Below are 25,743 nucleotides of genomic sequence, written 5' to 3' on the forward strand. Positions count from 1 at the left end.
CCAACACACGATTTGGCAGAAGTTCGCCAAATCAATAAATCAAGCTATTGTTAGCAAGTAGCAACCGATACAGAACATAGTTGGGGGGGGGGGGGGGGGGGGAGACAGCCCTGTTCGGCTTACCCCATATTCGGTTTGTTCGGCTTCTTTTTCAGTAGGAACAGTGCTTTCCTCTCACAACAATTCAGCCGGAACAGTGTTTTTCAGTCAGTTTCAGCCAAGTTTCAGACTAGCGAATGAAGCCTTGACTAGACCCAAGATCAGTACATCGAGTTGATATACAACCATCGATTGATATACATGGCCTTGGGACAACCTCCCAGCCTCTGTCTAAGGACAGTTATTACTTATGGTAAAAGACAGTAATTGTTGAATAGTTCTCGTCTATTATGCATGTAATGAGAAAATATGTACAGCACAGTTGTTGTGTGACTTATAGGTCGAGAGTTTGAGTCTATAATCTCACAAAAAAAGGTCACTCGCTATGCTATTCGATAGCTGGGGTTCATGGTTTTGTTTTTGCCTTTCTTCTTAATAAAATACTCATATCCCTAAGGTCAAGTTTTTTTTAAAAAAATTATGCAGGTAATATGCTGATCTAGTTCCAAAAATCCCTACCCTCTGCTTTACCACTCGCTTTTCCCATAAATTTTGTTTTTTGCACTCGCTTTTCTCATAAATGCATGAACAAACAATTACAGAGTATATGGCGAGATTATAGTAATCAAATGAAAATAATAATTTATTTTTGATTTTGTTTTCTCAAAAAAAAATTAATGATTGTCAAAAGCCAGTCACCACTCACCAGGGTTGGTAAAAGGGCAAGAAGTAATAATTCCAATCCAAAGGAAAAAAAAAGGTAAAAAGGAAAGGGGTGGTAAAACTGCAATTATTCTATTCCTTTTTCGGCAAGGATACTAATTAACATTTGTTTTTTTGGTGGGATTCCGCCATAACCAAAACTACTAACGACTTGCATGGCCAGGACCAGATACCGAACACATGTTTACACATCTATACATTAAAAAAAGCAAATAAGGTACGGACAAATGATTTTAGGTACTACATATACATGAATACATTTTCATCTGCAGTTTTTTCTAAAAAGCACAACACTATACATCTAGTCCCACACATTTGCACATCTTCTCTATACTAGCCCACATCTTGCTTCTCTGTACGTGTCATAAATTTGTTCCTAGAAGGAGATAAAAAAAAATATGGTTATTGCCATGCCGAGGGCACACGAGCAAGCCGGAAGGATCCGCTCGATGGAGCTAGAGATCCACCTAGCTTCAGCGCAGGGATGGTCGATCCTGCGTACTCCTCCCGAGACGTGCCAGTCAATTTGACCCTGCAATTAACAAGGAGAGAAAGCTAATCAGTAATTTAAGGCGGAACATGCCGGTGTTGCCAGACAGTCCCGAATGTGCGGCTCTGAGAGCCGATATGGAAGGAAATCGACTAAATTCCAGCATACTTATAAAGATAAATCAATTAAAGCTCATGAAATTATGGAAGGTAAATCGGTTATCGCTCAGGATAGATCTCGTTATTTAGACAAACATTAGTCAATGGCACGAGCATGTCAACAATAATTAATTTATGCTAAGCCAATGACTGCAAGTAACCGAATCCCTTTTGTATAAATGAAACATCTCATCATCATTTAACCATTTAATAAAGATAAATCTAATGAACATATTAGATCTCATCTATCGCTATGACCAGTGGGGCATGAGGCAGAATTATGCAGGCCATAGAAACAACAATAGATTCGACGACCCTAACTTATTACTAATATCAGTGGGGCATAAGGCAGAATCATGCATGCCGTAATACAATAATACGATCATAGGGCTAACACATCTTTCAACCTATTTTTACTTCAACGGTCTCATAACGTGAACTATTCGTGAAAGCACTCGATATCGGCTAAAACAGTAGATTCAGGCATAGCGCACAGTTAAGGTCATGCCCTATCAGGAACAAATCTACCAAGTAACGATCCCCACTCCACGGTGCTAACAGTGAGGTGTGAGGCAGAATCACACAGGCCATGATAACGGGCCATGAAACGGTTTTCGTTAGCCAACACATCTATTCAAGACCAAACATGCCTTAACCGCACACTATGCGCGATCAAGATTGACATAAAACGGCCGATAAAACACAACTCATCATTTAAGATATAGATTAGATCAGTTTAGATTAACAAACGATGGGTTAAACAGGATATAAGGCCGATCCATATCAATCCTAATCGGGCGAAGTGATATTGATGTAATTAAATAAATAATGGAAGCAATAAGCAATATCGGTAACTTAATGAATCTATCTGAAGGAACACCACTCTTAGATAGAGCCGATAGCTTGACCTTAATCTAGTTCAAGCAGTGGAAGTCGACCGGATCGATACAGCCATACTTGAACTAGACAAGAGTCGATAACTAGCTTATACCAGAGTCGCAGTGGAGGTCGACCGGATCGATGTAGCCGTATGTATAGAAGTATAAGCCATGACGGTACTTACAGACAAGCAGTGGAGGTCGACCGGATCGATGCAGCCGTACTTGCTGAAGAATCCGCCAAGATCTACTCTACTCCTACTCCTAAGGTGTGGCCGGAACCGAAAAAATAAGTAACTTGTATTTGATTGATTGTGTGTCCTTTACAATAGCCAGGGTTTGATATTTATACTTGGAGCCTAAACATGAATCCTACTCGAGCACGACTCATTACAATCTTCGGCATAGAAGAAAACATTCCTAATTTAAGATAACTTGGAATCTAATTTTTCCTTTTTTGTAGAGTCCGATATGTAGTTTCCTGGCGCCAACCGTAGTTCATCATCGCTACCTGCTGACGTCATCCAATGAGATCCGACCCCGGAGTCGTATCTGAATCAGCTGATATCAATCCTCATGCAATCGATTCCTTGATGGGCATGATTTTTGAAGCCTTCGAATTCTTGCGTTCTTCTCACCAAATTTTGGTGTAAACACTTATGTTCCTGGAGCCTCTCTATTGGTGATGAGCAGGTTGCTACTAGTTATTCTGTAGTGGATTCAATTTTTCTAGGCAATTTAAGTGTCATTCATTAGGCAACAATGTCTTCCTAATTGGGCAATTTTTGTATTGTGAAAAAGCAAGTATAGTGTCTGTGCTCATTTGCAACCCACAGCCCCACCTCCAATCCCCAACCCCCAGTTTATTTGCAAAAATACATATCAAACAGAGGCAGGGTGATGATGTCAATAACTAGTTTTTGTACAAAAGACAGACTAGTTCGATGGTTGAGCAAAAAGGATCATCATAATGGTAGAAAAAAAGGAAAGAATGATCTGTCAACAACAATATGTCACCTGCATTAGTCAGCATCTCACTCTCCACTCCCAATCTGCACTTCCCAACTCGAGAAAATGGAATCTCAGGCTTCCCCTTGTCACCTGCGCATGATTAAAGTCACTTAGAGCACAGAGTAACGCTTGACGGTAAACAGAGTAGAGGTCGAGGTCGAGGTCATAGGCACATTTTTTGTGTTGGACACAAAATAAAATTGCCACCAGATTACTAATTAATAACTTGCCTGACTAATGATATTAAATTGCTTAACTAAATTTACATGCACATTTCTTGGTGGTACTATCATGCTCGTCTACGCTTTCATCTAGCCTGCTGCACACTCCACCTTTGCTACAGGTCAACTTTGTTGTCTTCTCTATCTACAGTAACAGCCCGGCAGCAGTATGGCAATAAGTAGTGGGCGATCTCAGCCCGATACTGCCCAACTATAGCTAGCAGTGGCTATAGTAGTAGCAGGTACACTAGATGTGGTTACAACTTGTTTAGCAATGGAAAAGCAGTTTAGTTTGCTGCACTAGTAGAGGTGTGCCCGTGCTGCATTCTGTGCTCAAGTTCATCTTCTACCTCTAATTGTGAGCAGTGAGAGGGTGATTGTAACATGATAAATAAATTTCACATACCTTGCGCCATGGGTGAGCTTTGATCTGACGAAAAATCTAAACTCGGTGTACTTTGGATTCATACATCCGATTTCCTCACGTGTTGGGGTACCAAGAACCTGTCAGCAAAAAGCAAATCCATTCAATACATGCCAAATAGAAAAACACTAGTTAGCACATTTCTTTAGAGCTAATATAGTGCAGTCCGCACAACAACCAAGTACTTTTATTATCTCAACAAGCTGATCCACAACACTTTCACTAGGGAAGAGAGGTTGATAATTTTAACAAAAATATGTTTAGTTCTAAGTTTGTTGCCCAGATGGATACATAACCACAGGAAATCTGTGGAAAAAGCAGAGAAGGGAAACTAACCCACAGGAAATCTGTGGGAAAAGCAGAGAAGCGAAACTAACCTGCAATCTAAGAACAGAAAAAAAAAAACAAAGAGAGATTAGAGAAGAATGATGTAAAACTTGCCTAATGATTTGAATTATTTTGCCTTGATTTTGCCACAATATTACCTGGTCAGAGTACATTTAGTTGCTTATTCCCAACGAAGTTCAGTAACTAATCAATGCACATGTACATTTAGTTTCTCTAAATGCTGATTTTTGACACCTCCATAAGACCTAACACCACAGCCAATTCAAGAATCAACGAATCAACAGTCACTAGGCACTGCTTCAAATGTGGGAGAACCCCAAACAAATGGAGAATCAACGTCTCCAATGGAGCAGAAATACATTCAAGTCCACAACATATCATCTGGCCTATCAACAGGAAGATATCAATAACTAGTACAAGTAATTTGCAAGGATCAGGACACACCTGGCCCCTCTTGCAGTTGAAGTAGGTCTCCCGCAGGCCAACACACTCTCTGGTAATGTTGGGCACCTTCTCCCCGGCGCACTACGGCCTTTTCTGTACCTGCAAAGCAACCGCATCAGCAGACTAGAAATAGCCCGGGCCACGAGAACTACAATCCACTCTTTTGCACCACGATATGAAATCAATGATCAATAAATAGTAAAGCTGTGTGTGCAGTGACTGAACAAAGTAGCAATGCAAACTTACAAGTGGGTGTAGCAAGCTTCAGAGTGCGGAAGCAGATGTCGTAAAGAGCTTCATTGTCAAGGACCATACACTCATCAGCATTCTCAACAAGTTGGTGAACTGAGAGCGTAGCATTGTAAGGTTCTACCACGGTATCAGACACCTTAGGTGATGGGAAAACTGAAAATGTCAGCATCATCCTATCTGGGTACTCTTCCCTGATTTTTTATATGAGCAGGGTGCCCATCCCAGAGCCAGTACCTCCACCCAATGAATGACAAACCTGGAATCCTGCAGAAGAAAAGGTAAAGATTATTTCAGATACAATTTCGGAGCAGAAGCATAAATCAAACGGACAAAAAGCATTTTTTTACACAAAACATCAAATAACCAAGATTCTAGTTGCTATGTACTCCCCGTAGATAATAAGATGACATCAAGATGGACAAATCAAGCAAAAATATCCTCCAGATGAGCTTATATAACTGATGATTTAACTTTAGAGATGTTAACCTATTTTCTTTACTTTGGCTGTGCCGGACTTCTCTATTATTTGTGTTTTGTTGTTTATAAAAATCATGCAAATGGCTGTGCGACTGTGCCTGTGAGAGAATTTGTCTGTCAGGCTAGTAACTTTCTTATAACTCATCTTGGCTAGTGGTTACTGGAGGATATTTGCTTGTGATTCATGTTAGGGTGCTGCAAGAATCGCTGAGGTGGAAGCGCCGGGGCGGATCCAACTTACAGGTGAGCGCGACGACCCCTGTGCTCCCCCCTAGATCCCGGTCGCCGCGAGTAACTGCAGTCGCCGCGGGCGCCTTCTCGATGAGAGACGAAGATGAAGGGGGCGAAGAGAGCGGTGTCCGAAGCGAAGAGGAGGCCGCGCGAGTCCGAACAGTAATCTCTCCCCTCTCTACGACTCCTCCTGGCTTTGCAGTTGGGTGGGACCAGGGGCCTTGGATGATTGATCGACGGCGGAGGGAGTGTGCGTGCGGGTGGACGCACCGAAGTCTTTACCAAAGAGGAAAGGAAAATAAACATGTTTGGCATGATTTTCTTGTTGAAGAGAGAAGCCAAGTGCCGGTTCACCACCACTTTTGCAGTCTCCAATTCCACCGGCCACACGTTTCTCCTCCCCCTCCACCTCCATCTCCATCTCCTCCTGGACGTTTCCGCTTCGCTTCTGGCTTCCGGGTACCGATTTCTTCATCCAATCCGCCCCTCTTTGATCCGCTTCGATTTCTCGGAATCTCCCAGTTCGTGCGGCCGCTCTCCTCGTAGCAATATACTGCACGTGTTTGTGGTTGGATGCCTAGACGTTGGTGCCAGATTGTTTCTTGGTGATGGGTGGATGCCTGGATGGTGGTGCCAGATCGAATGGCCGTCGGACGGGACCGCTGTCGCACTGTCAGCGAGTGGGCGGGACTAGTCTGTAGTTTAGTCTGATTCATTCACTTTGATTCAATCGCTCGAGTTTATTAGGAGGAGTATTGCAACAAAAAAAAAAGAGGGTTCTTTGGGCGTCATGGAACGATCTGGTAACTGTGCGGGTTTATCAAGAGATTTGTTTTCCTAGGGACGGAATTCTGATTATGTGTGCGTTTGTGTTCTTCAGTCACGGGAATTGATGATCAATTGGGAGCTCCTGATTTTAGCCGGCTTGTTACATTCTAGTTATAAATGTTAACGGTTTATCTTTACTACCCTTTCTCATGCTATCAGTCTAGGTGAATCAGAATGTGTGCAGGCATCATATTATTAGATAACATGAAAGCATATTCAGAATTGCATTCTGTAGAGTTCAAGACTTCAAATGTCAGGAAAATGTGTCGTACTTGTTGGCATCAGTCATGTGCAGACAGTCTGACATGCTCATCTGTTGTTTGTCACTGCGTCATGCCATCCTTCCTTAAGGAGCAATGTATATGTATTATTCAGTTTGCTCAAGGCATGGAAATATGGTTTTGCAGAGGCTTCAAAGCACCAACTGTGAACCAATAAACAGAAAAATACTTGCTTATTGATTTGATATAGCATTTCTACTGTTTACTGCTTTGTTATGTGGTGGGCTTTGGACAAACATAAAGTCCCAACGAAGTACGTCGGGCTCATTAAGGACATGTACAACAATGTTGTGACTAGTGTTCGAACAAATGATGAAGATACGAATGACTTCCCAATTAGGATAGGACTACATCAAGGGTCAGCTTTGAGCCCTTATTTGTTTGCCTTAGTGATGGATGAGGTCACAAGGGACATACAAGGGGACATCTTTTGGTGTATGCTTTTCGCGGACGATGTAGTGCTAGTTGATGAAAGTCGGACAGGAGTGAATCAGAAACTAGAGTTATGGCGGGAGACTTTGGAGTCCAAAGGTTTTAGACTCAGTAGAACTAAAACTGAATATATGAGATGTGACTTCGGCACTACTACTCGGGAGGAGGAAGATATTAGTTTGGAAGGTCAAGTAGTGCCTAGGAAGGATACCTTTCGATATTTAGGATCAATGCTACAGAAAGACGGGAATATTGATGAAGATGTTAGCCATAGAATCAAAGTAGGGTGGATGAAGTGACGCCAAGCATCTGGTGTCCTATGTGACAAAAGGGTACCACAAAAGCTAAAAGGTAAGTTTTATAGGACGGCGATTAGACCTGCTATGTTGTATGGTGCAGAATGTTGGTCTACGAAAAGACGATATGTTCAACAGATAAGTGTCGCGGAAATGCGTATGCTGCGTTGGATTTGCGGTCATACAAGAAGGGATCGAGTTCGGAACGATGATATACGTGAGAGATTAGGGGTAGCACCAATTGAAGAAAAGCTTGTCCAACACCGGTTGAGATGGTTTGGACATGTCCAACGGAGACCTCCAGAGGCACCGGTGCGTAGTGGAATCCTAAGCCAGGATAGTAACGTGAAGAGAGGCAGAGGAAGACCAAAGTTGACTTGGGTAGAGGCAATAGAAGGAGACTTGAAATGATGGAATATATCCAAAGACTTAGCCTTAGATAGGAGTGCTTGGAAAACAGTTATTCACGTGCCTGAACCTTGATTGCTTCTGATGGGTTTCAACTCTAGCCTATCCCAACTTGTTTGGGACTTAAAGGCTTTGTTGTTGTTGTTGTTGTTGTTCTCCATAGATAAAACATGTTGGAAGATTACTCTCAGTCTCAAATTATGTTCTCTTTCAAGACCTCTGCTAAGATTTTGACCTGTGTATTGAATTTTGCTCCTTTTCAGATTGTCCAGCTAAAGACGCTGTATTTTACAATCCAAGCTTCTTTGGGAAGCCCCTGAAAAAGAACCAAGTTGGACTCGCGAAGGTGGATAGCTGGTCCAATAGGGCTGGCTTTAGAAGATCAACCACGGCTCCAAGGATAGGATCCCATATTACACTTCGAAGGGGAAGACAATGTGCCCAGTGCTTTCCTAAGTTTCTACTTGCATCCCCTTCTTTTCACGGTGGTCGTGGTGCCCTCCCATCTGCGGGGGGGCATCCTTCCGATTTGACCTACCTTGCTGGTGGTGGTGCTGCTGAAGCCTGAATTAGGATTTGTAGATATTCAGATAGTATTACATAAACTAAGCATCATAACTATGGTGTCGGCCACCAAGGTAGAAGGTGAATATTCGTTTCTGAGCAAGAACTCTCATCTGGATCAATCTGAAGGTAAGGAATAGTTTCGTTCAAATGGTTTTTATCTCATTTATTACGAATTTTCCGTTTTTTGCCTGTTCTTCTCTGTAGTAAAGTTCTCTATTACATGAGTTGGATCAATTAGTCATGTTACAGTTTCAGTTCATAATATGTGCCTGGTTGATTCTTGAATAGGTTGGTTTGGATAAGACATTAAAACACCTAGACAATTTTGTAGAACCAAATCAGCTATTCTCGCTGGTATTTGCATTTAGAATAACAAGTATATATTCATTTTTTTTTTGTTATGCTAGTCCTAAACTCCTCATTGCATCTTCAGGTGTGAAGATACATCTATATCAATTCGATGCAGAACACAGAAATGAGAAACTTAAAAGCTTAGCATGCTCTGTACAGGATGGCCCAAGTTTGCTTGATATGTTGCTTCTTTCTCAGGTTTTGTAATTTCAAGAGTTGCAAAATTTTGTGAATTCTCAAAGCAATGTTTTAATCCATGATTTCTTTGCACCAGTGGGATAATTTTGCCTGGAAGGGCTGTTTGGACTATGATGTTACTGCTTGCCAACTTAAGGTTATCAAACCTTTTCTTTTCATTTCTTCCATTGTTGAGAGTTTAGTGAACTCCTTAAATGGTGTCCATTTGTTCACATCAGTTTGCAGTATGCAACATCGAGTTGCTTTCTAACATGTGTTGATAGTTAACACTTTCTACATGTGCAACATCTTCCTCACCCCAGTACCCACCCCAGACGCAGAATAGCAGTGTTCTGGCTAGTGGTCACATCAACATAGTGGCATGGAAGCAGCCTAATATCTCTGCAACTCTGCCAGACATTCACTCCCCCATATGTTGGAATTATCTTCTCTTATGCTTGTAATGTCATTGTGCTTTACAATTGCTCAAATTGCCAGTACTTAACATTGCCTATGGTGGTGGCTGTTAAGAGAGATTATCCACAATTGTTCACATATTTCTATAAGCAATAAGGCACATATATTGGCATCTAAGGCCAAAATCTTGACTAGATGGCCTATTTGAGAATCCAATCTACCAAACCTATGGTCGCAAGCCAGCAGTTGAGTTTGTGGGCAGATAGAATGGGGAAAGGGTGTGTTGGCTGTCAGGGGGTTTGTGATATACTATTATCATTGATAATTATGAAATTTAAATGGTACTAATATATTTCCCTTTCAAAAAATATGACTGCTCCGTCGACCCTATTTACAATACGGTGGTCCTAAGTTTGTTTGGAATCATCAAATTTGAACTGCTGTACAGGTCATTGGCGGTGGAAGAAATTTTGTGGGTCAGCTGAACAATAAATGGAATCCATTTTCACTGAAGGAATATGACAAGTTGTTTGAGTCCTTTGCATGCTTGAAGCCAAATAGTATGAAGAGTAATGATGGATTGCTCCTGGGCATTGCACAAGGAGAAAATGATAGACCTGAGGTTGCTCCTTCAGCATCGCCACCGAAGGATGGACTACTTGTTATTGCAAATGTATGTTCCAGTGTTGCTACAAATATCTGCCTACCCTCCCTTGCTCCATGGTAGTTGGTATCTGCATTTTGCTTGTTCCCTTCTGATGGACATTTTTCTCCCTGAAGCCATATCCTGTTGAATATGGTCATATCTTCTTGGTCCCAAGTGCAATCAATCAACTATCTTGCTACTGGGACACAAGGATGATTGGACTGGCTACAAAGATTTCCTCTGAAGTAAATAATGAAGCATTCAGGGTTTTCTTTGACAGCGGAACATCTGTAGTGTCAGGTCACATGATTTTTCAGGTAATGTTTACCTATTTCCAGTGCCTATCCTCCAACTTATTTCATCTATATGTTTTGAGGTAATTGTTGTCCTATTTGGCAGTATGAACTCATCAATTTCCATTAAACCATCGTTATGCAGTTTATACCACAATGAGTCATTACAGTGTACCTCAATAAATGTATTCCCTTTGTTGCTTGTATTCTTCTTCTTTTTGGCCATGTGTAAAGTTCATAAGGCAGATTGGGCATATATTTGAGCAATGGTTCTAATATTCTATTATAATAAATTACCTCTGAGTAGACAAGTTCTCTGTAGTAAGCTTTGTTTAGATGGTAGAATCACCTGTTTGGCTTCTTATAGTAGATGGTTGAGGAGAATCCAGTGTCATGTTTTGTCTAATCTTGCAGGCATGTTACTTTGCAATCCCTTTACCAGTGGAGTCTGCCTCCACTTTCACGGTATATGATAGAAAGGCCAGATCAGACATTATTGTGTCTGAAACAGTTGACTACCCCCTAAAAGCTCTTGTGTTCACCAGCAGCAACCTAAAAACACTTGTCAGTGTTCTCAGTGAAATATCCTTTTCTCTGCATGACAATGCTACTGCATACAGCCTGCTGATTTCCAACAATGGCACAAAGGTTTTCTTGTTTCCACAGGTAAAATCTATTAAACCTTTTCTTCGATTTATAGACAATATTATTTCAGCAACCATGGCATGGAAACACGTGAATATCTAATATTTGGTTTATAAGGTGAAAAATCTGGTTACTGGCTGCTGTCTGTCTGCTTGGGAGTGTGGAGGCTACTTTGTTTACCAAACCAAGTTTGGTTTTGATAATGCTTCTGAGACTGAAATCTCCAACAGAATGGGCTCCGTTTCACTCGAGGATAGCACCTTTGAAGATCTGAAACATCTTTGTTGTGCTATTGCAGACAATCTTGTTATGTAAGCTCATGCAGAATGTTACTGCATGATAAATAGTCTCTGTTAACAGCTTCATATGTTTTTAAGTTCAGCTGGTTGTCCATATATAGTGTGGAAACTTTGTCTTAACATCCGGATTGATCAATAAAGCTTGCTGTTTTTAACATGGATCAATTGTGTGTAGCACTCTGCTGGTTGTGGAGGACACAGTGATCTGGATTTATTCACAATGTTTTTTTTGACATGTTTTTGCTTGATTACTTACATTGTTGCAAATGTGCATGCTCTCATCAAACACAGTAAAGTGTAGATCTGGTCCTTCCATTCTGAGTTAGAAGATGCTGAATTGCCTGAACCACAGCTGAATAATGCAGTATGCATATCTTTGCTGATGAGTTTTCCCTTTCAACAATGCTGATGTTTTCTTTTAAATGTGTATTTGGTACCAGCAACTTGCGTAAGCATGGTCCGGACAACAGTATGGATATGACGAATTGGTCCTAAAACCACTAAAAAGGTGAACTTGAAACATCGATTCTACTGCAATTCATACTTTAAACCACCACACTTGTAGCACAACGATAGTGCACAGAACAATATACTCACTAGATGGGAATTGAGTCGAAATCCACAAGTATCGGCAAAAGGATTATTGATTGATTCAAAGATCTTAGTAGCCACATCACATCACATCACAACCTTGCTCTTATTCATAAGCAAGTCACCGTTGCAGTTCAGATGACTGTGTTCAGTCGCATTCTTTGGTGCAGAAGCAGAAGGACCTGAAGATGAGGAAGTCACACTTCCCCCTGGTGGCGCCCTCGCCGATGCAGTGCTTGCTGCATATTTTGCTGCTACATAGGAGCAGCATCCGGTATGTATCACTTGACCACTCGTCACACGCTTCCTTATTCCCACAGCCTGCAGTAGAGAGCAAAAATATTACTAAATAAAAACTTACCATTTTACCATCATGAATTACAACTTATTAATTTCATTTGCCACCAAGAAAGAATCAGATAGCTTGGAAGCAATTAATCTTGTTCTATGACATTGGAGTGTAAAGCTTTCGATGTGCTATAAAATTTAGCCCTCTTTGTCTAAGGATGGACTTGGATCCAAGAGGAGTGTCATGACCAGCAGGCTGAGGCACAATGCTAATGTCATCTTCAGAGTTGCCATATCTAGAAGAAACCTTCTAGGTATCAGCCTAATATATGAAAATTCTTCTTATAGCCTGAATACCATGCTTTCCATTTGTCTCCAAGGTAAATAGAGAACAAAGAAAAGGGAGGGCTGATGATGCAGATATCCACAACATGGAATGCATTCTGAAACCTGACAAATTTCAGTTAGCACCATTTAGTAGGAAGCCCTATGATGCTTGCTCCACGCATGGAGCTTCAGACGAAGCTGATGTGTCGCATGGGACAAAGATGCTGCCATGTTCATGTATCATTCCATTCAGTTTCACTTGGCACACATGAAAAAGTATAAAAAAGGTATAGGAACAAGACAAGGGAAACAGAAGACTTACGTGAGGTAGGTAGGCAAGGCTCCTGTCATTCACTTGCAGAGAGCTCAGAGCCGCATTCTGATAATTCAATGATTGATGATCACTGGTTGTACATGAATTGCTGTTGCATTATTATCAAGATCACAAGGTAATTTGGTTGGTAAAACCTTTGGCTCGAAGCATCACTCCTGTATGGGTATGGCAATCAGTATTGCATATGCATCTGGACATAAAGCCGACCTCTTTCAGTTGACAAGTTGTTGAATTCATCTAGCACAAGAAGGCTCCATAGCTGTGGAAGAAACCAAATTGGCAGAAATTCAGAAAAAGATATTCTGATCTTTGGCCTTGCACCAAGCAGCATAAAAAACTGATTTCAATCTCTCCAGTAAGCATCTATTCCCCTCTAAAGAAACATCTTAAGGGCATGTTTGGATGCCCATGTATTCACCTCAATCCATGTGTGTTGGAGTGGTTCGGTGGATTTATGAGCATCCAAACAAGGCCTAACATGTCGCAGGAGCCCATGGAAGCTGCATAGCCATCTCTTCCTCCACCGACCACCACCAGAACAAAGGATCCTACACCAACCCAAGGCCAACAACGGCTGAGCAGCAGCATCCGGGGAAACATTTCCACTCTTTCAGCAATATTTAAGAATATACCTTCATAATAAAATAGAACCATGTTATTTTTTACATGTAAAAATTCTCACAAGTGTTTAGTCAGTCATTCTTCATCAATTATTTTTCAGTTTTTGTTTGATACTTGAGAAAAATATTATGGTTTCAGAATTGTGTCTGCTATTTGGAAATTCAGTGATCAAAACTAAATGTTTTTTACTTGTTCAAAAAAACTAAATGTTCTTTTGGCTGCCCACCTTTGAGCCTTCTAGTCATTGAGATGTTGGAAAAGAAAATAATTTGCATTCTAGCATGATACAACAACTTTCATATTATCTTGTGCTTTTATTCAGTGAGACTGGCATTGGTTTTGCCCTTCCATTAAAAAGAAAAGAATTGACATATTATTATTTTGGTTATGGCTCCAATGGAGATTCTTTGCAAAATAAATAGTAGCACGACAATGCCAGTGTATTCTCCTGTTTCTACGTAATCAAAATTGGATTGCCTGGAAGTAGTGAGGAACACATACAGACAATACACTCAGTCAGTTAAGCAAGTTGACAAGTGCATCTAAGAAGAATACAAATCACCACGTTGGAGCAGCAGATCAGTCCTATGTTCAGAAAAGATATAAGAATAGTAGAGTTCAGGACTAATAAATATTAGAGCTAAGAACCAATAAGAAGTTTCAGAGTTAATAGCAAAGTGATGCATTTTTTTTCTGCAGCAGTACCTCAGGTCCTCAAGTCAACATTGAAATAATTGAAGCAGGTTTTACAAGCTGAGAGCGTTACTAAAACTGCTAGGTCACTTGAGAATCAAAGCAATCCTCTGCCAACGAATTTTATGCATTATTGGATTGCAGGGAAATGAGTATATACAATTATGTTCAACATAAACAGAGCATACTTTTCAAAATGTGGTTGTTACCTTGTCTAGAGGACTAGAAGTAGAGCCAATCATTTTTTCTCAGATCCAAGAGACATGGGAAGACTGGAACCATTTATTGCTGAACTGGCTTTCGTAAGAGTGCAAACCATTGACTAGAAAAAAGAAACCATACAACAGCATCCATATTTCAATAAATCTTCTGAGATTCAGAACAGCATGGCAGAAGTACATTAAACATATTCACCTGATCGAAAACATATATAGGTTATTGTTACACACCATACTAAAGGCATTATTAAGTGCATAAATAACTGAATCAAGCATCAAATAAGCAACACTCTGAACATGTAAATAGCTGTATGAGACTACAGAGGTGATTTTACAGGCACATACCAGTTTGATCTATAGGGTGAAAGGCATGTGCAGAGATTCATATACATTATTATAATTCAAAATTGTGAATAGACAGAGAGAGAATCCAGCGGACAGAATAATACACAATATGAAGAAATGCCCTGCACAGCAGATGGAAACAAAGCGGGTTACCCAGAAGAACAAGAATGTCTGAGGTTTATGGGGTTAGTGGGGAGAAAGGGAAATTGGTGGGTGGGAAGTTCCACCTCTTTTTTACCTTGGGTTTGTCAGGCTATGACTATTGGAATGATATTTATCAGCTTGCGGCACTGAATCCCTAGGTCCTCGCTTTCGCTGTCACGGACATCTAATTCTCGCAGCGAGCTTGGAAGGTCATCCAGCTCGGGCAGCGACCGGATGACTGAGCAGTATCTGATCACTAATCTTTGCAGTGAATCTGGGAGGCAATCCTTGGGCAGTGACTGGATTTCTGGACACTTGATGATTACCAAATCTTCCAGTGAACTTGGGAGGACATTTTTGGGTGACACTGGATTGCTTTGCACGACCAGATGTATAACCTCTTGAAGTTGGGAAGTCTATGTAGCCGCTCAGGGAGGGCCTGCAGGTTGCTGCAGTAACTAAATTCGACATCCTCGAGGGAGTTGACGAACATAAGGGCCTCTTGCTCCTCTGTGAAGCGCTCCACCTTTTTATCCATGGTAATTTCCAAATTGGTGAGCGAGGAAAAGAGTAGGCTACGACGAATGGCCGTAGCAGTGAATCCAGCCACATTGTCTATTTGGAGCTTCTGCAGTTTGGAGGAACAGGATGGAATCTCCTGTTCATGCACCTGTGAGGGATCAGAATCAACAAGGAAATTGGGCGTTTTGATGACAGATAATTCGGTGAGATGGCCTTGAGCGAGGAGAGACAACAATCCCTCGCCTGTTAAATCCCCACATGTGGATAAGGATAAACTTGTGAGAGAGGTGAGGTTTGATAGAGGCAGTTGTGCCCCCGTGCTCAGTGCTCCGTGAATCTTGAGGTGTTCCAGGGAGTTGGGGAAGGGGAAAGACGAAGAGAAGGATGAAGACGAGTAGGAGGACAGGAACATGGGGCAATCGGTGATTTGCAGCCCTCGGAGGGAGGTTAGACCTTGGAGACCTCCTCCTCCCCTAGTTCGTCCATCTTGTTCGTTGCTGTCATCATGTGGATTGGAGCGGAGGAGGCTCAACTCTAGGCGTTCGTGGATGAACAGCGCCTGCAGTTGGGGAGGCAAAAGCAACATGCCGCGTTCTGCTTCTTCTGACGCGACTATTATGTCATCCTCTGCTCTTGAGCCCTGCTGCTGCTCCACTTTGTTAATGTTAGCTGAAGATGATGGTCCGGGTGTTTCCGTTGCATGCTGCCCCCTCACATTCACAGCCAGCCCTGTTACGTTCTCCAATCCCCACAGCTGCAGATCTGAGAGCTTCGGGAAGTAGGTGAGTAGCTGTGTTAACTCCACCCCACTAGCATTCCACTCAATGATCAACAATTCAACTGGAAACTGGTATTTGACATGGCTGTCAGCTTCAACAAATGGAAAGATATTACTCAAACAAAACATATGTAGGGTCCTTAGGGATGATAGCATTTGTAAGTAACGCAGTGGCAGGGATCCACATTGGAACATTCTTAACTCCTCCAGTCTGGTTAGATTATGAAAAGCTAGCACATTCCAAAACGTGCTATCATTTGTATCCTTCCTTCCCTGAATATTCAAACTATATTCATTTTGTTCTTCACAATACAATTTATGAAGAGATGAAATTCCTTTTATATTAATGGAGCACGGAGCTTCAGTCCAAGGAATGGGTGGAAATAACGATAGTTGTGGACATCCCTCAATCTCGAGCTCCAACAATCTAGAAAATAAATTGTCATTTGCATCTTTCTTTTGTTGACAACAACAGGCAGAATGTGAAAGTAACAATTCAACAAGTTGAGAGCAATCCCTGATGATAAGCACTTCCAAAGAAGGATGCAATTGACATGGGGCATGTACAGCCCATGTTTTCAACCCTGACAAGTTCACAAGTTCCAGCCTTCTTAAATTTCCAAAACTCTTCTCAAGGATATTGATTGAGATTTCCTCACGGGGCACATTTACTAACCACAAATCTCCTATAGGTGGAAATGTTTTCCAACCTACATCATTTAGACAGAGATTGCAGACTACTCAGTGAGAGGTTCATACCCAGCCATGAAGGGCAAGTGCCTCCTCTGTGCCCTGTAATGGATAACTTTTGAAGATTGCTACTTGGCTTAAGCCTTTCGAGAACATGGTCTCCTAGTGTGGAGACATTGATAGATTGGCCAATATTTTCCCAATGTAGTATCAACTCACGTAGGCGACTTTTTAGCATCAATTTTGCTTCATCTGCTTCTTCTGGTACCTGAACATTTTGAAGACTATCAATGCGCAGTGATCCACAGAGCTCTTTCAAATGTCCTATCTGCCTTAATTCAAAACCTTGATCATCTTGTTTGACCACAAATCTTCTCAATTCTTGTAATGATTTTAGTTTCCCAACCTCAGTGATGCTAGAGTGTATTGTATCATCTTGAACAAGAAGATGACGCAATTTTACAAGGTTGTTGACATCTCTCGGTAAATCTTTGATGTTACAGTGTTTTGCATCTAGGACCTTCATGTGATAAAATCTGGAAATTTTGTCTGGAAATGTTGCTTCATATAGACTAGAACTTCCAATCTGAAGATAGCGAAGATGGATAAGACAATAAAAGTTGTGCAACAAATCTTTCACATCATATGATGCTCCAGATAGAAAGACAAGACGGAGGGACTTTGCTTCCCTAAATAAATCACCAAAAGCTTTCACAAAGCAACCATGGTGTTCCCCAAATATCATCAGAGTCTGCAATTTTTCAACTTTTAATCTTGTACCCAATGTATTGAAATCTTGAACATAATTTTTGAGAGTCAATCTATCCTTGGCACTGGTATCATCTATGTTGATAGACAAATGGCGGATTGATAGAAGGACTTAAGGAGCTGACTTGAGATTGAGAATTGTCTATTCTAAGGCATTCAATTGATGAAACTTTCTGTGCTAATTCATGTAAGAGATCATAAATAATGTAACAAGTTCTTCCATCTGCCCCCCCCCCCCCCCCCTTTATTTTCCAAAAATCCATAGTTAACCAGCTCAGTCAAATGACTTAGCCCGATATCTTCAACTCTTTTATTTTCACCATGTGATGAATGTAAAACTTCTTGTCCTATCCAAAAGTTAATTAGCTCTTCTCTTCCGAATTTGTAATCTTGAGGAAACAAAGCACAGAAGGAGAAACACTGCTGAAGCCAAGAAGTTAGGTGATCAAAGCTCAACTTCAGTGCAGGCATAATGTCATTCGTGCCATTACTATGCTCCCATTCCTTACTTTCTAAGATAAGATACTAGTCCAGTGATCCAACTCAAGTTTGGTTTTCAACAATGTACCAACAGTTTTCTACTAGCTATCCTGAACCCAGTTTCAAGCAAGAACGTGTGGTCCTTTCTAGATTTATCATCTTCACCAAAGATAATTTTTTGGAATAATTCCTCAAATTCTCTATTTTCTGAACCTTGCAAATGTATTGATTGATCATTTTTTTATCCATTATTTGTGCTTGCGCTGGAAACCTTGTGGTGACTATAATTATATTACCCTGTACTTGCAATTTTTGGAATGGCAATAGTAGCTGTTTCCATTCATCCTCATTGTTGCAGTCCCATATATCATCTAATACAAGCAAAAGCCTCTTATTTTTCAATATCTGCTCAATTAACTCACTAGCAGTACCATTACTACTTTCACCATCAACTTTTGGGATATCTTTTTTAATCTCTGTTAGCAGCTTATTCACATTAAAGTTGAGTGATACACATGTCCAGACCTTGACATCAAAATGTTGTTGCACTTCTCCACTGTGATATACATGTTGTGCAAGAGTTGTCTTTCCTATGCCCCCTAGACCAACAAATGGAATAACTGTGAGGACCTCAGAAAAATGTTTACCCTTTGTGATATCATATATGATGCTCTTCATCATAAGTTCCCTCCCATACAGTTTCGGCTCTATACTTTCAGAGATGGTGATGGGACGGCTTTGTGCAATGTTTGGGGCAGTGCTCCAGTCAGAACCTAATAGTGTAATAGTACTAGAAACATCTTGTCTCACGAGCTGCATCTGCTTTACAATATGTTCTATTCTTCGGGAGGCATTGTTCCTATCAAATCTCAACTTTGGTGGTTCATCATGAACAGATGGGAACACATTAAGGTCCAGGTTGTGGGCACAACCTTCGGCATGCTCGTCGCCCTGGATGCGAAAGTATTCCATTTCGTCCAGCACGTCCTCAGCATCATACACGAGTTCTCGAAGCACCATCAGAATGTCCTCAAGTGCCAAGTTATGTATTACCTTGCCGATGGTTAACTCAAGAATCACCTTCACGGACTTCAGCTCCCGTTCGAGGGCCTCCACGCTCGGGCCAAGCTTGATGGTGGCTGCCCAGTCCTTGAGCATGTTGTCCTCCAAGGAAGCCAAGGCCTTGTGCGCCACCCAAAATGACGCATTACGTGCCCCCTGATAACAAAGTGCAGCAAGCGAACCATGTGCACTTGCCAAATCTGGCCCGCATTGTGGTCGGTGCGGTGCAACTGCTGATTTCATCATGCCTTCTGTCCACGCTTGTGCGTTATTCTTCAATGCAACTTTATTTAGAGCCAGGAAGCCTGATGTTGGCAGCCCTCCTTGGGTTCCCATCTATGAATATAAGTATGCAAGAAACAGTTAGACTAACTGCACCTTAGGTTGTTCGCAGAGATTAAAGGCTACAGAAATATACTTCCTCCATTTCTTTTTTCTAAGGCATACTATATGTATGGGGATTTCAAAAGTCAAGCAATTAGTAACAATAGACTGTGACTGCCACTTTTTATTAGAGTAAAGTCACTACAAAAAAACTTGTTAATCCGTGACGGATTCTCGGTGACGAATTTACAAACCGTCACTAAGAGACACAATCTGTGACGATAATCTTTTTTCCGATTCTCCCATGAACTAGTAGCTAAATTTGAAATACCCCCTTAAACTTCAATGCCGGACAAAATGCATATCTCAACTCCTAAAACCAGACAAAATACCCCCTTACTATTTCAAAATGGTTTCTAGGTGTTTTTTCTGACATGGCAGTGAGGCCTACCATTAAGTTTATCTCTCTCTTTCTCTTCTATAAAGAAATAATAACTTTTACATATGAAATCGTATGAATATAAACTTTATATCAAAATTGTAGAGATCTCGACATAGTCTATGACTTCGTACTTCCTTTTGATTTAATTTATTTTAGAGGCTCAAATATTCATTTTAAGTTATCAGATTTTAATATTCAATTTTTTTTTTTGAAAGACCTCGGATGTTGATACGATCTATACCAATATCTCCATGTAGGATCCACAACTTTGTAGTTGACAACATTTTATCTGAGATAGTTTAGAGACCCAAAAATTCATATTAAGTTGTGTAATTCAATTTTTTTGATTTCTCAAACGACCTCTGATGTTAACATAGTCTACACCAAAGTTGTAGCTCCCAATATGTTCTGCAATTTCTAGCTGGCAATCTTTTTATCACGGGTCGTTTAGAGGCCAAAATATCCGTGTTAAGTTCTCATAAGCTGAAATTCAATTTTTAATTTTTCAATGACCACTGATGTAAACATGGCCAATGCCAAAGTTGTAGCACTACTACAGAAAGTCAATTCACCGTCGGGACCTTCACCAACGGTTTTGAGATAACCGGCGGTGATACGTATCACCGCCGGCTCATGACCCATGGGCCCCCTCCTGGCCAAACAATCGGCGGTGATGAACGCTTTCGCCGCTGGCTCAGCGTATGATCTGGCGGTGAACAGAATCTCGTCCTTCGCCGCTGTATCGTCCGCCGAACCGGCGGTAGAAGGGTTTTCACCGCCGGCTGCTCGTTCTATGTCTGACGCCTGACAAAACCGGCAGAGATAACAATTTTTTTACCGCCGGTGCCATGATGGATGTATGCACTACCGTAAGAACCGACGGTGATCTAGTTATCACCGTCTGATACCGTATGAACCGGCGGTGAAGCAACCATTGTTTGAATGTGGGTACGCTGCCAGTACACGTGACGACGTCCCTCTATTAAAAGCCAAGCAGTGGATCCATTGGTGTTGAAATATTATTGTAACACCACCATAACGCATGTGCGCACCAAACAAATAATTCAATTTGCATACAAAACAAAGATGGCACACTAGTTTAGCTGAAATAATGACAACATCCATCATTGAGGAAATTAACATGTCCATAGATAAGCAAACAACGTTGGTCCATTTTAAATGCATGACAGAGAGATACACCAAATGCAGCTTTATTTACTGCTCTATCCAATTTCCAAAGTCGTTGACGCGTTTCTCCATTTGGTAGTCGTATTTCGCATTTATATAGCAAGGAGGCAGTCTTCGCCATTGGGCCGTATTCGTTGGCGAGGGACGTTGCAAGCTCGGAAGATGGGCAAGTGGTTGGTGATGGGCCAGCGAGAAGATGGACCTACGAGCCCAATAGGCTTTGTTGAACACAAATTATTTTTTTCTTTTCTTTTTGTGTTGCAATTTCTTGCCTATTTCTTTTCTCCGTCATGTTTATTTTTCTCAGATGGACCTGCGAGCCCAGTAGGCCTTGTTGAACACAAATTGTTTTTTCTTTTACTTTTCTCAGGCAATGCTGGTCCACCATGCAGGTCGCTGTTGCTTTCATGGCTACGATTCAATTTCCCGAGACACGTTTACACGGACGCCTGGAACTCAAGCGAGGCGGCGTTTGGTTCCTCGAGAAAGAACCGTCGCATTGGACGATTCACTTCCCCGAGACACGTTTACACGGTATATGATCCTTTAAGAACGCAGAGTTTTCGCCTGCATAAACCGCCGGCCCTAGTTCCCCAGCGCTCTCTGCCTCATCGTCGTCGCGCCTTCGTACTCCGCTCCGATGCCACATCCGTCGTCGTTCGTCGCGCACGCTCTCCGACTCTGCTTCTTCCTCGGCTACGTCGTGATGGATCGGCTCCCGACGGAGGTGGCCGAGGACATCGCTGCCGCATCGCTGAGCAGTCATATGCCAGCATGGATGACCTTGCCAGCCTGCGGGCAACCTGCTCGGACATGCGTAGGGTGTGCGGCACCGCTGAAGTCAGCTGACGCATACCACTACGCCGGGTGTTGCAGCTTCAAGGTTTCTGGGAGCCCTACTACTATGACGCTAACTATCGTGCCCTGCTCACCACCAGGTTAGCTAGGGTGGGCAACCTGGAGGCCTGCTTCCTCGCCGACTTGCGTCCCGTATTCGTGGAAGCCCGCAAGTCGTTGACGCCGCCGATGGAATGGCTTCAGCACTCCACCGAGGCAGGCTATAAACTTGGTATGTACGTCTACTCCCTCATGCTCTACAGGTCCAATACCGGCGGTGGCAATGACGACATTGCCCGGCACCTATTGAGGGAGCTCGAAGGTGCTGATGAAGCGGGGCCGACTGCACTGCCGTGGAAGAACCAGACCTTTACACAGTTTTGCCGAGACGTGTACTGTCGGTTGCAGGACATGGTGCCACATGATGCGGTGCCCATCCTTTGCCCCGTTCTTCTCCAGGACATGCATCATCAGTGCACAAGCGGCTGCGGCGAGCCCGTCGAATTTGAAGTATGGGAGTTGTGGTCTAGGTTCTACAGCGAGGATTGTAGGATCTCACGGGAGTGTTATAAGTTATTCACATGATTGTGGTAGATTAATTCTGAATTAGTGCATGCTAACTTGTGTTAAACATCTATGTATGTATATTTGTGGTTGGTGACTTTATTTTAATTTGTCAACAACATCAACTGTATCTGTATCTCGTTGTTCAAAGTTACTTTATTTTAATTTGGCAACAACATCAACATATCTCTCTTATCAAGTGTGCAGCCATGAAGATGATGTCGTACTGTGCCACTTGCCAGTAACACATCCATTTTCAATAAACAAGGCTAGCAATCGATGGCTGCATAAGATCATATGGCATAGGTTTTCGTAGTAACTAATTGTCATCGGTTTAGGTAAGTAGGCGTAACAAACGGTGCACATGTGTGGTATTAGATCAAATGGCACTAGTTCCTCTAGTAACTAACGGTGACTTGTTTCGAGCATTCGGCGTATCATACGTTTACATGTGCGAGGGTATTCGGGTATCGGATTCACCAAGTACTCCGACTTCCATGTACTCATGCACGCCTCCTAGTAACTAACGGTGAGCCGAAGTCAACGTCGGTGCGTTATGGTGGTGTTACAACCGCCGGGACGTTCATACGGTGATGGTTGATGCTCGAAATCTGTGCTGTCCATTAGTGCATATTGAATCTCCCTTCGTCTGGACTAAAGCCCTAATAAGGCCGGCCACCCGCCGCCACCTCCTGCACGGCCGGCCCATTGTTCCTATCTCGCTATTTGTGTGCACGCCTCGTGTCGCGCTGCCGCCAAATCCAAAGGCAAGGTATGCTTTCGCACTTCAATGATGGATCTTTGTCAGATTATTTTCCTCTTTAAGCCTTGTTTGGATGTTGTTAGATTCATCTCAATCCACATGTGTTGAGGTGGATTGCTGTAAAATTTAGTTCAAGATCCACTTCAATCCACCCCAATACATGTGGATTGATCCAAACAAGATCTTAGTGATCTCATTAGTAAGGAAGCTCTCATCCTACTACACACTGATGATCGCAAGCTCTACGAAATGGAGGAGGCCCCCAGCAAGTGGAACGCACTGGCCGACCTCACACATATGATGTCATTCTCGAGATCCTCCGCTGCCTCCCCGCCCGCTCCTTGTTGTGCTGCAAATGTGTCTGTCGCTCCTGGAATAGCCTCATCTCCGACAACCATAAGGTGCTGCCCCAGACTGTTGCTAGCTTCTTCTACGACACCGAGAACGGCAATCGAAACTTCACCAGCGTCACCGGTGAACACCCTGACTTGTCCTTCTTGCCCTTCCTCATTGACAATGTAGCTGTCTTAGATTGCTGCAATGGCCTCATCCTATGCTGGTGTCTTGGGGCTACTGCTGGATACCGCTATGTCGTCTGTAATCCGGTAACCCAGAAGTTTAAGGTACTACCGCCTAGCATCCATAAGTTTTGTGAGGCTCGCTTGGTGTTCGATTCGATAGCCTCCTCACACTTCCATGTGATTCAATATGTGGAGAAGGAGGGTGAGTGTGTAGGTGCGGAGATCTACTCATCTCAACTGTAGCATGGATCTATAAGCAATTTCAATCAGGCTAGGGTACTGATATGACATGTTTTAGATCAGCAAGTGTGTTTCTTAACGGTTTTCTACACATTATGGGGTACTCAGATGGGTACTCTTAGATACTTACTGTGGATATGGAGGGAAACACATGGAGGAGAATTCGTAGGCCTAGTTGAAAGCTCTAGTTTGGTTTTGGTGAATTGATGAAACCCTTAGTGCTAACCTAGTTTATCAAAGTGATTACAAGATAGGTAGCACTACTCCAAGTGATGAAGAAAATGAAGATCATGACATGATGATGATGACGGCATGGTGATGATCAAGTGCTTGGACTTGGAAAAGAAGTAAAAGAAATGCAAAAGGCTCAAGGCAAAGGTATAAATGGTAGGAGCTTTTTCGTTTCGGTGATCAAGACACTTAGAGAGTGTGATCACATTTAGGATTGATAGCAGTACTATTAAGAGGGGTGAAAGTCGCATTGAAATGCAGATATCAAAGTGCCACTAGATGCTCTAACTCATTGCATATGCATTTAGGATCTAGTGGAGTGCTAACACCCCTGAAAACATTTGTGAAAATATGCTAACACATGTGCACAAGGTGATACACTTGGTGGTTGGCACAAATAAGCAAGGGTATGTAACTTCACCGGCAGAGTGTCCGCCCGTAGAGTGCGGACAGTCCGATGGTACCACCGGCGCCCTATACAGAAAAGACAGGGTCTCACAGAGTGGACCGGACGCTGGTCACATGGTGACTGGACGCTGGGTTCAGCGTCCGGTCAGTGGTAGCAGAGGGCGCGTGTTTCGGTCTTCAACCGGACGCTGGTGCTAAAAGTGATCGGACGCATAGCTGGGTGCGTCCGGTCAGTGCTGACGTATGCTGACGTGGGGCGCACAGAGGAGACGTTGAGTGACCGGACGCTGGGTGTGCCCGGTAGGGCATGATCGGACGTGAAAATTCATGTTTGGAACCTTACTAGAAATGACCAGACACTGAGGTCCAGCGTCCGGTCACTTCACAGCAGCGCGTCCGGTCATCACTTGACCGTTGAAATCGGGCGATCGGTGTTTGAAGCCAATGACACGTGGCGCACATCGCACGACCGGATGCTAAGGTCTAGCGTCTGGTCAATATGACCAGAGCATCTGATCGGCCCGTGTTCAGTGCAGTGAGGAGCCCAACAACTCTATTTCATGGGGGCTTCTATTTAAGCCCCATGGCCGGCTCAAGCTCAGTCTCTTGGCCATTTTCATTGACATAGCAACCTTGTTAGCTTAGCCAAAGCTCTCCCACTCATCTCCATCTTTGATTCATCATCTTTGTGAGATTGGGAGAGAATCCAAGTGCATTGCTTGAGTGATTGCATCTAGAGGCACTTGGTATTCATGTTTCGCTGCGGGATTCACTTGTTACTCTTGGTGGTTGCCGCCACCTAGACGGCTTAGAGCAGCAAGGATCGTTGAGCGGAGGTTGGTGATTGTCTCCGGGTCTGATCATGGTGATTGTGAGGGGTCTTGTGCCTTCTTCGGTGGAGAGCCGAAAGGTAACTCTAGTGGATTGCTTGTGTCATTGAGTTAACTCACTTGTGGGTAGGTTCTTGC

The 25,743-nt window shown here is 42.6% G+C and overlaps 1 protein-coding gene, 1 long non-coding RNA gene and 1 pseudogene across 8 annotated transcripts; 1 reads left to right on the forward strand and 2 right to left on the reverse strand.

The window, feature by feature from the left end:
* Window positions 1–996: 996 nt before the first annotated feature.
* On the reverse strand, window positions 997–5,900 carry LOC136505009 (uncharacterized). 2 transcript variants are annotated; one of them, XR_010771063.1, is made up of 6 exons: window positions 5,767–5,900; window positions 5,043–5,312; window positions 4,797–4,895; window positions 3,987–4,084; window positions 3,366–3,449; window positions 997–1,354 (listed from the first exon to the last, which is right to left on the reverse strand). It is a non-coding gene; the product is annotated as an uncharacterized lncRNA (long non-coding RNA). The 2 variants fall into 2 exon arrangements; XR_010771062.1 differs by lacking the exon at window positions 997–1,354 and having other exon boundaries at window positions 2,639–3,449.
* Window positions 5,901–6,088: 188 nt separating this feature from the next.
* LOC136505004 (GDP-L-galactose phosphorylase 1-like) lies at window positions 6,089–12,926 on the forward strand. Of its 6 annotated transcripts, none has more exons than XR_010771057.1 (11): window positions 6,089–6,215; window positions 8,265–8,694; window positions 9,002–9,117; window positions 9,194–9,253; window positions 9,962–10,186; window positions 10,294–10,476; window positions 10,867–11,118; window positions 11,215–11,408; window positions 11,837–11,904; window positions 12,158–12,261; window positions 12,493–12,926. XR_010771057.1 is itself a non-coding variant. In XM_066500064.1 (10 exons), exons 2-9 carry the CDS (start codon window positions 8,622–8,624, stop codon window positions 11,889–11,891), a joined length of 1,158 nt encoding a protein of 385 aa, XP_066356161.1. In that variant the 5' UTR covers window positions 6,089–6,215; window positions 8,265–8,621; the 3' UTR covers window positions 11,892–11,904; window positions 12,158–12,926. The 6 variants fall into 6 exon arrangements, 2 of the variants coding, with proteins under 2 accessions (XP_066356161.1, XP_066356162.1); XR_010771058.1 differs by having other exon boundaries at window positions 12,656–12,926; XR_010771059.1 differs by lacking the exon at window positions 11,837–11,904.
* A 2,135-nt stretch (window positions 12,927–15,061) lies between these two features.
* Window positions 15,062–19,593, reverse strand: LOC136504075 (disease resistance protein RGA2-like; annotated as a pseudogene).
* Window positions 19,594–25,743: the final 6,150 nt, after the last annotated feature.

The sequence above is a fragment of the Miscanthus floridulus genome, chromosome 14, assembly GCF_019320115.1.
Source record: "Miscanthus floridulus cultivar M001 chromosome 14, ASM1932011v1, whole genome shotgun sequence".
NCBI lineage: Eukaryota > Viridiplantae > Streptophyta > Magnoliopsida > Poales > Poaceae > Miscanthus > Miscanthus floridulus.